General features: G+C 31.0%; 1 protein-coding gene across 2 annotated transcripts; it reads left to right on the forward strand.

Annotated features, from left to right (window-relative positions):
• The first annotated feature begins 2,132 nt into the window (after positions 1 to 2,132).
• On the forward strand, positions 2,133 to 5,964 carry LOC124938187 (BTB/POZ domain-containing protein NPY2-like). Of its 2 annotated transcripts, none has more exons than XM_047478579.1 (6): positions 2,133 to 2,292; positions 2,747 to 3,369; positions 3,638 to 3,707; positions 3,795 to 4,886; positions 4,953 to 5,081; positions 5,171 to 5,964. In XM_047478579.1, the coding sequence occupies exons 2-6, from the start codon at positions 3,308 to 3,310 to the stop codon at positions 5,600 to 5,602; spliced, it is 1,785 nt and encodes a 594-aa protein (XP_047334535.1). In that variant the 5' UTR covers positions 2,133 to 2,292; positions 2,747 to 3,307; the 3' UTR covers positions 5,603 to 5,964. The 2 variants fall into 2 exon arrangements, with proteins under 2 accessions (XP_047334535.1, XP_047334536.1); XM_047478580.1 differs by lacking the exon at positions 2,133 to 2,292 and adding an exon at positions 2,306 to 2,494.
• The last annotated feature ends 2,301 nt before the right edge of the window (positions 5,965 to 8,265 follow it).

Here is an 8,265-nt window from a genome sequence, read left to right on the forward strand (position 1 = left end):
ATATATATAATATAATTATATAAATTATAAAATAATTTGTACAAATTAATTTAAATATATCACAAATAAATTTATAAAATATATAAATTATAAAATAATTAATAATTTATTCAAATTAAATAAAATATGTGACAAAGTAATTATGTATGTTTATATATATATATATATATATATATATATATATATATATATATATATATATATATAAACTAGGACATAATTCATATAAATTAATTTAAATAAATTTTAAATAAAATAATAAATATATTTTTATTTATTAATTATATTTAATATATAATATTAAATAATAAATATTTTATATTTACATAGTCAAATAAAGTTAGTTTCATATTAATTATTTAGGGAATCAAATGAAGCAAGTTTCATTCAGTTTTATATTGTAAAACCCATATAAAAACAGAATTGTGTGTAATATAAAATGGTGTGAAGCGAAAGAAGCTTCACTCCTTTGCGCTTTTCATTGACTCGAACATAAATCCGAGTTACGGATATCTCTTCTTTTCAAATCGTTACTTAATTTAATAATAAAATTAGATTCTGATTGTTCCGAAATTGAGAACAGGTAATTCGGTAATAGAAGATCTATACTTTAATTTTATTTATTATTTATTTGTTTCCAACTTTCCATACTTAGTAGTAAATTCATATTTATATACAAATCAGATCTGCTGCTACCGAATTCTCTATTCCCACCAATCATAATGTAATATTATTATTTTATTATTAAATTAAGCTTTGTGTTGAAATAAAGAGAGAGACCCGAACCCGGATATAATTATGGGTCCAATTGATTTATGTAAAATCAAGTTTGAGAAGCACATCACACAAGAAGGAAAGAAGGTAAACCTTGCTTCACTTCACTCCACTACTCACTGTAAATATATAATGCCTTTAATTTACATATAAATCTAGCAACTTCACTTGGTTTAGGTTATTCGGTTTGATATTTGGTTTAATGCTCTCGTTGTTTTTAGAAGAATATCTCCATTTTCGTTTGCTTGAAGAAGCGAGAGCTTGACACGACACACAAGAAGTTAAGAATCTTCTCAAGAGCTTTGATTTTTCACCTCAGAATTGTCCGCTTTCGATTTTATCTTAAACCCGCGCTTTAAAACTGCAACGCTTCGTTAGTCTTTGTTTTCCTCTTTCTCTTCTCCTAGGAAACACCTCTTTCTTTCTCTCTCACTGAGAGAGAGAAAGAAAGAGGCTGTGACGCTTCGTTAGTCTTTGTTTTCCTCTTTCTCTTCTCCTAGGAAACACCTCTTTCTTTCTCTCTCACTGAGAGAGAAAGAAAGAGGTTGCGACGCTTCGTTAGTCTTTGTTTTCCTCTTTCTCTTCTCCTAGGAAACACCTCTTTCTTTCTCCCTCACTGAGAGAGAAAGAAAGAGGCTGCGACGTTTCGGTAGTCTTTGTTTTCCTTTTCTCTTCTCCTAGGAAACACCTCTTTCTTTCTCTCTCACTGAGAGAGAAAGAAAGAGTTTGCGACGCTTCGTTAGACTTTGTTTTCCTCTTTCTCTTCTCCTAGGAAGCACCTCTTTCTTTCTCTCTCACTGAGAGAGAAAGAAAGAGGCTGCGACGCTTCGTTAGTCTTTGTTTTCCTCTTTCTCTTCTCCTAGTCTTTGTTTTCCTCTTTCTCTTCTCCTAGGAAACACCTCTTTTTTTTTCTCTCTCACTGAGAGAGAAAGAAAGAGACTGCGACACTTCGTTAGTCTTTGTTTTCCTCTTTCTCTTTTCCTAGGAAACACCTTTTTCTTTCTCTCTCACTGAGAGAGAAAGAAAGAGGTTGCGACGCTTCATTAGTCTTTGTTTTCCTCTTTCTTTCTCTCTCACTGAGAGAGAAAGAAAGAGGCTGCGACACTTCGTTAGTCTTTGTTTTCCTCTTTCTCTTCTCCTAGGAAACACATTTTTTTTCTCTCTCACTGAGAGAGAAAGAAAGAGGTTGCGACGCTTCGTTAGTCTTTGTTTTCCTCTTTCTCTTCTCCTAGGAAACACCTCTTTATTTCTCTCACTGAGAGAGAAAGAAAGAGGTGTTTCCTAGGAGAAGAGAAAGAGGAAAACAAAGACTAAGGAAGCGTCGCAGTTTTAAATCGCGGGTTTAAGATAAAATCGGAAGCGAACAATTCTGAGGTGAAAAATCAAAGCTCTTGAGAAGATTCTTAGCTTCTTGTGTGTCGTGTCAAGCTCTCGCTTCTTCAAGCAAACGAAAATGGAGATATTCTTCTGAAAACAACAAGAGCATGCTTAAAATTAGAAAGCTTCCATTTCTGTTAGGTAATTTCCCTCTAGCAATGAAACGACACTTTTGGTAGCTAGCTTTAGACACATTAAAATGGGTTTTGCTCTCTAGAATTGAGAAAAGCTTAATCATGTACCAGCTATTTGCTCTGTATATCAAAGCGAAAGTGGGTTTCTTGGTTAGATTTGTTTCTTCATAGATAGCACATGATGATCACGGATTCAATTCTCTTACTGGGTTCGTTTTATTTGTTTTTCTCTAGGATGATTCCTTTTGGGTGTTCATCAGATTTTGTTTTGTTAGCAGCAGCTAGCGGCTGATGTTGTTTGATTGCACATTAAATAACCCATCATTTACTCAGTATATAATTTATTTTTGTGATCTTCTCAATTATTCTCCATTTGACAAAAACTGATACCAAGATGCTTTCGGTCTGCCGTTTTGGTGGTTTCTTCAAACTTATACCAAGATGCTGTTTTCCCTTTGCAGGGTCCTTCTTCAACTTGGAAGCATAAAAAATATATGTTGGTCTTCAAACAAGAGATTATAGAGAGAGAGAATTTCATGGGAGAGGGATTTGTTTCTCCAGTAGAATGAATCTTGATGCCAATATTTTGAAGTATTAAAGAAATAGATGAAAAAGGGGCTGTCTGATTTTGAGTATTATTTTATTGATAAGAGTCTGTTGGCAATGTCTCAGTGGCCTTAATTTGCAGTTGACTCTATCTATTCTTTGAAGCTCACTTCCCATTGGTGGTGATACCAAAGAAGAAGAAGAGAAAGAAATAAACTCTTCAAAATCCTTAATATTAATCTCTCTCTCTCTCTCTAAATCTCTGCAAGATTGTTTCTGTCTTAGTTTCCCGTGAAACCATATCCAGAAATTGCCCTTTTTGATAAATCTGGTCGTCACTGTACCAGTGAGCTAGTTTTTTCTCTGTTCTTGGCGGTTCCTCCTTGTTCGGAGGTTATGTTTTTGGTCAATATATATAGCTCCCATTAGTGTTGGCTCTGTCTGAAGAACAAAAGATTTAAACTTCCTATGCAAAGATGAAGTTCATGAAGCTAGGGTCAAAGACAGATTTGTTCCAAATAGAAGGGGACAATGTCAGGTTAGATCTCAATGTCTATTTCTTCTGTTGAAATGAATTATTCAGAACTTGATTGTTCTTTGATGTGGATTATTTGAAAACCTTTTGATTGGATTAAGTTATGACTGAGAATTAAAATGATATGGAAATAAGGGTAAATTGTAATCAAAAGAAAGCCACAGTCTTCATGTTGGTTTCTGTTATTGTCATTATCATGCTCAAGATCTGTCTGGTTTAGAATTTAATCATCCATTTTGAATTCAGTTAACAAAAAGAAGTTGATTTTCAGGTATGTAGCAACTGAACTCGCGAGCGACATTGCTATTAATGTCGGCGATACAAAGTTCTATCTTCATAAGGTATGATTGGTTATTGATCGTTGACCACCTTCAAATCAATTGTATTCTTCAATTACAGAATAAAAAGTTCAAATTTTCTTTTTGCAGTTTCCACTTCTCTCAAAGAGTGCCCGGTTACAGAAATTGGTTTCAAACGATAATATCGATATTCACGACATTCCTGGTGGTCATACATCATTTGAAATATGTGCCAAGTTCTGCTATGGCATGACAGTTACCCTCAATGCTCATAATGTCATAGCAGCTCGTTGTGCAGCTGAATATTTAGAAATGTACGAAACAGTTGATAAAGGGAATCTGGTTTTTAAAATCGACGTTTTCCTATCTAGCATCTTCCGGAGCTGGAAGGATTCGATTATTGTTCTGCAGACAACCGTTTCTCTACTACCATGGTCTGAAGATCTAAAATTAGTTGACCTCTGTTCTGATGCTATAGCTTCCAAAGCTTCTGTTGATGTTTCTAAAGTAGATTGGTCATACACTTATAATAGGAAAAAGCTCGCTGATGAAGATCCTAACCATATGAGAAGCCGAATGGTTCCTAAGGATTGGTGGGTGGAGGATTTATGCGATCTTCATCTCGATTTGTTCAAACGGGTGATCTCTAACATAAAAAATAAAGGGATTGTAGGTGGTGAAATTATCGGTGAATCTTTGAAGGCCTATGCTTCGAGAAATGATATTCAAAAATCTATAGAAGCGTTAGAAGCCATTGTCGGGCTCTTGCCTGCAGAGAAAGGATATGTTTCTTGTAAGTTCTTATTCAAATTGTTGAAGGCCGCCATTTCTGTGGAGTGTGGAGAAAGGGTGAAAGCAGAGCTTGTTAGAAGAATAGGTCATCAATTGGAGGAAGCTTCTTTAAGTGATCTTATGATAAGAACTCCTGATGGAAATGGTGTTATGTATGATGTTCATATCGTGCGTAGAATTCTCCAAGAGTTTATGATGCAAGATCAGATCTCGGAATGTGAAGATGAAATCCAGGAGATTAGAAGGTCTGGAATTTTAACCGAAGCATCAAAGCTAATGGTGGCAAAGCTAATTGATAGTTACTTAACTGAAATTGCTAAGGATCCGAATTTACCTGTTTCAACTTTCATTGATCTTGCTGAGATGGTCTCCGGTTTCTCAAGGCCTGGTCACGATGGAATTTACCGCGCAATTGACATGTACATCAAGGTAAACTACATTTACATGCGATTAAATACCCTTTTTTTCTCATGTATTCTCCTGTGATTTCCACAGGATCATCCTGGTATTAGCAAGAGCGAAAGGAAGAAGATATGCAGGCTGATGGACTGTAAGAAACTGTCGGTTGAAGCTTGCATGCATGCTGTTCAAAACGAGAGACTTCCTTTACGCGTGGTCGTGCAGGTCCTCTGAATACTGAATTTTTTTCATTTAGAATTCATTCAATAGATTTTTTATTTTTGAAGTGATTTAAATAAATTTAACTCATGCAGGTCCTGTTTTTTGAGCAAGTGAGGGCGGCTGCAACATCAGGAAGCAGCACCCCTGATTTACCAAAGAGCTTACATGATCTAAATGCAGGTGGTGGGAGCCATGGAAGCTCAAGGTCCACAACGATGAACACAGACGAAGACTGGGATGCTGTGGCCACTGTAGAGGAGCTCAAGGCATTGAAGGCTGAAGTGGCTGCACTAAGACTTGTGAATGGGAGAAGTGATTTAGTAAAACACAGTTCAGAAAAGTCTGTCACTAACAAGATGAAAGGTCTGATGATTTCCAAAAGGATATTTTCTAGGATTTGGTCTAACAAGGGAGGAGGAATTGGAGAGAATAGCGGCTCTGATTCGTCAGAGAGTCATGGTTCTGGAAATGCAGACGAAACTAAATCCACGCCTTCGAGGAACTGGAGGCATTCGGTCTCTTAATGTGTGAACTAATATGTATTCTTAATTAGATTTGATTTTGTGTATTAGTTCTTCCTTTTCAATACTATCTTGGGGTTTGCTTATAGTGAATCTCTCTGCACCACCATTACTGGACCTTAAATTGATAAACCAATGCGGGATATTGGTTTAGTTAAGATAAAAAAAAAAATCAGCCTAACTAGGGCCACTGATTTGTTCCGAGTAAAAATAATGTAACAGTTCTTTGTTCTATTTAGTATGTTATAGGAAGTTCCAGATATAGCTGATTTTATATGCCAAATGTAATCTAAAATGACCATCCTAGAACACAGGGTGTTGATTTCAATCATTTTTACTTCTAATTAATGTTCTATTTATGTTAATGGCTTGAAACTTTTGGGAAATGAAACTGTTAAACATGATAAAAGGTTGATGGGTGAGTAATTCTTGCTAAACTAATACTACCTACATTACCTAACCCTTATATTTTATTTAGGAAATTAGCACTACTAGCTTCATACTGTAATATTTTGCACAAATAATTTTAAAAATATCAAAATAATTAGTAAAGTACAATTTAAAAAAAAAATGACCATAATAAAATTAATATGATTTTTATCCATTTACCGAGTTATGAATTAAAAAAGATAAATTAAATTAAAAAAATAGCTTCGATAAAACAATAGAAGCTCTACCATTATTGGCGAAGGGAATGAAAAATAAATATAATAATAATAATAAAATAATAAGCAAATAAAAAAATTAAGAAAATAATTTATATATTTCATAAGAATTTAATTTGATAATTTAATATTAATTTAACTTATTTTATATAGTTTAACTATTAAAAATGAATAATTAGATACAAACTAAAATATATATATTTAAATAAATAAAATATTACGTTCTCAAAAAAATATATATTTATGGTGAGATAATAAATAAAATTGGAAAGTGCCTCTATACTCTGAATTTTTTAGATATTTAGATATATTATATATAGTGAAAAAAAAAGTTAAATATGTTGTGAAATTAAATATCTTAAAATTCTATTACATAAAATAGAATTTTGTTACAATAAATATGAAATAAAGGATAAATTTATAATTGCAGTAAATTTTTTTTTCTCAAATTTCTCCTAAAATTTTATTATTTTAAGAACTTTAGTTACAAGGTTTTGTCATGTATAATTTTGTAAGTTATATATAATATTTCACCATATTAAATTAGGTAAATTGTTATTTAAATTATTTAAGTGATGCGATTCTCTAATTATTCTTGATAGCTTACTTTTAGTTTTAGTTGTTAAATTAAATTTTAAAACAAATTGACCATTCAACTTTTAATTGATCACATATAGCTGTCAACTTTTTTATTTTTTTTAACATAACGGCTTAAAATATTATTTATATATATTATCTTCGATCGTTATTTTGTATATTTATATCTAGAATTATTAAATCATTTATATATATATATATATTATTATTATTAATTTTATATTTTTATAATTATTAAATCTCTTTTATATATAGATAATATATATATATATATATATATATATATATATATATATTATTTATTTTATCTATACATATCTATCTATTTAATAATTTAAAAAAATAATAATTTAAGAACATTAAAAGTAATTTAGTAGTTGGAAGGTCACCATTATTTTTAACTTTCAAATTATTTTTTAAATATATAAAAATTATTATATACTTTAAACCTTGTTTTATAGATATAGATAATAATAATAAATAATATATATTTTATTTATATATAAAAGAGATTTAATAATTATATAAATATAAAAATCAATGATAAAAGATATATAAATAATATTATATATATATATATATATATATATATATATATATATATATATATAAAAGATATGTATATATATATAAAAGATATGTAATAATTATATATATATATAAATATAAAAGAAATAATGATTAAAATAATATATAAAATTAATATTTTAAGCTTAAACAGAAAAAAAATGACAAAAAGGTCCTTAGTTACTTTCTAAAAGTTGAACGGACGGTTTATTTTAAAAATTAATTTAAAAGTTAAAAGTAAACTATCAGAGTAATTAGAGTGCTAAAGTAAGCGATTGTTTCGTTGCCATCAAAAGAATACATCTCTAATTTCCTCCAAATATTAAAACTGTTCCAAATATTAAAATTAGTTGTCTTTCTCTTTTTCTAATTTGGTGTGATAAAAATCTGAGAGAATTTTTTTTCTTAATCTGATAGAAGCAACACCGATGTTGGGAAGGAGAAGCAATCATTCATTGTTTATGTATTAGTCATTATGCACATTTATGCACATGTAAGATGAGATAGAGAAAAATATAAAGATAAACATATATTTATTATTTTTTGAATTCCAATCAAATTAGGTAAGAATTTTAATTCCAATCTAACAGACTATACCTATTTCTTTTCACATCTCTCTCCTTCCCCATTTTCCCTTCACCTACCCATTTTCCAGCCTTATCATTTTCTCCAATCTTCTTTCTCTTCTATTCTGGTGGCGACGGACGGCGGACGACGACGATCTTTCACTGGCTTCAACATCAGGTAGCTTCCATATATCTCTTCAACGCTCATTGAAAATACTTTCTATTATTTGTTTCTAGATTTGGATGCGTTTAGATATTCCTTTTGTTGAGT

Source organism: Impatiens glandulifera, chromosome 5 (genome assembly GCF_907164915.1).
Source record: "Impatiens glandulifera chromosome 5, dImpGla2.1, whole genome shotgun sequence".
Taxonomy (NCBI): Eukaryota; Viridiplantae; Streptophyta; class Magnoliopsida; order Ericales; family Balsaminaceae; genus Impatiens; species Impatiens glandulifera.

Coding starts and splice junctions, on each gene's coding strand:
- LOC124938187 (XM_047478579.1), top strand. CDS start 3,308: ATGAAGTTCATGAAGCTAGGGTCAAAGACAGATTTGTTCCAAATAGAA. Junction 3,370..3,637: donor ATAGAAGGGGACAATGTCAG/GTTAGATCTCAA, acceptor GTTGATTTTCAG/GTATGTAGCAACTGAACTCG. Junction 4,887..4,952: donor CAATTGACATGTACATCAAG/GTAAACTACATT, acceptor TGATTTCCACAG/GATCATCCTGGTATTAGCAA.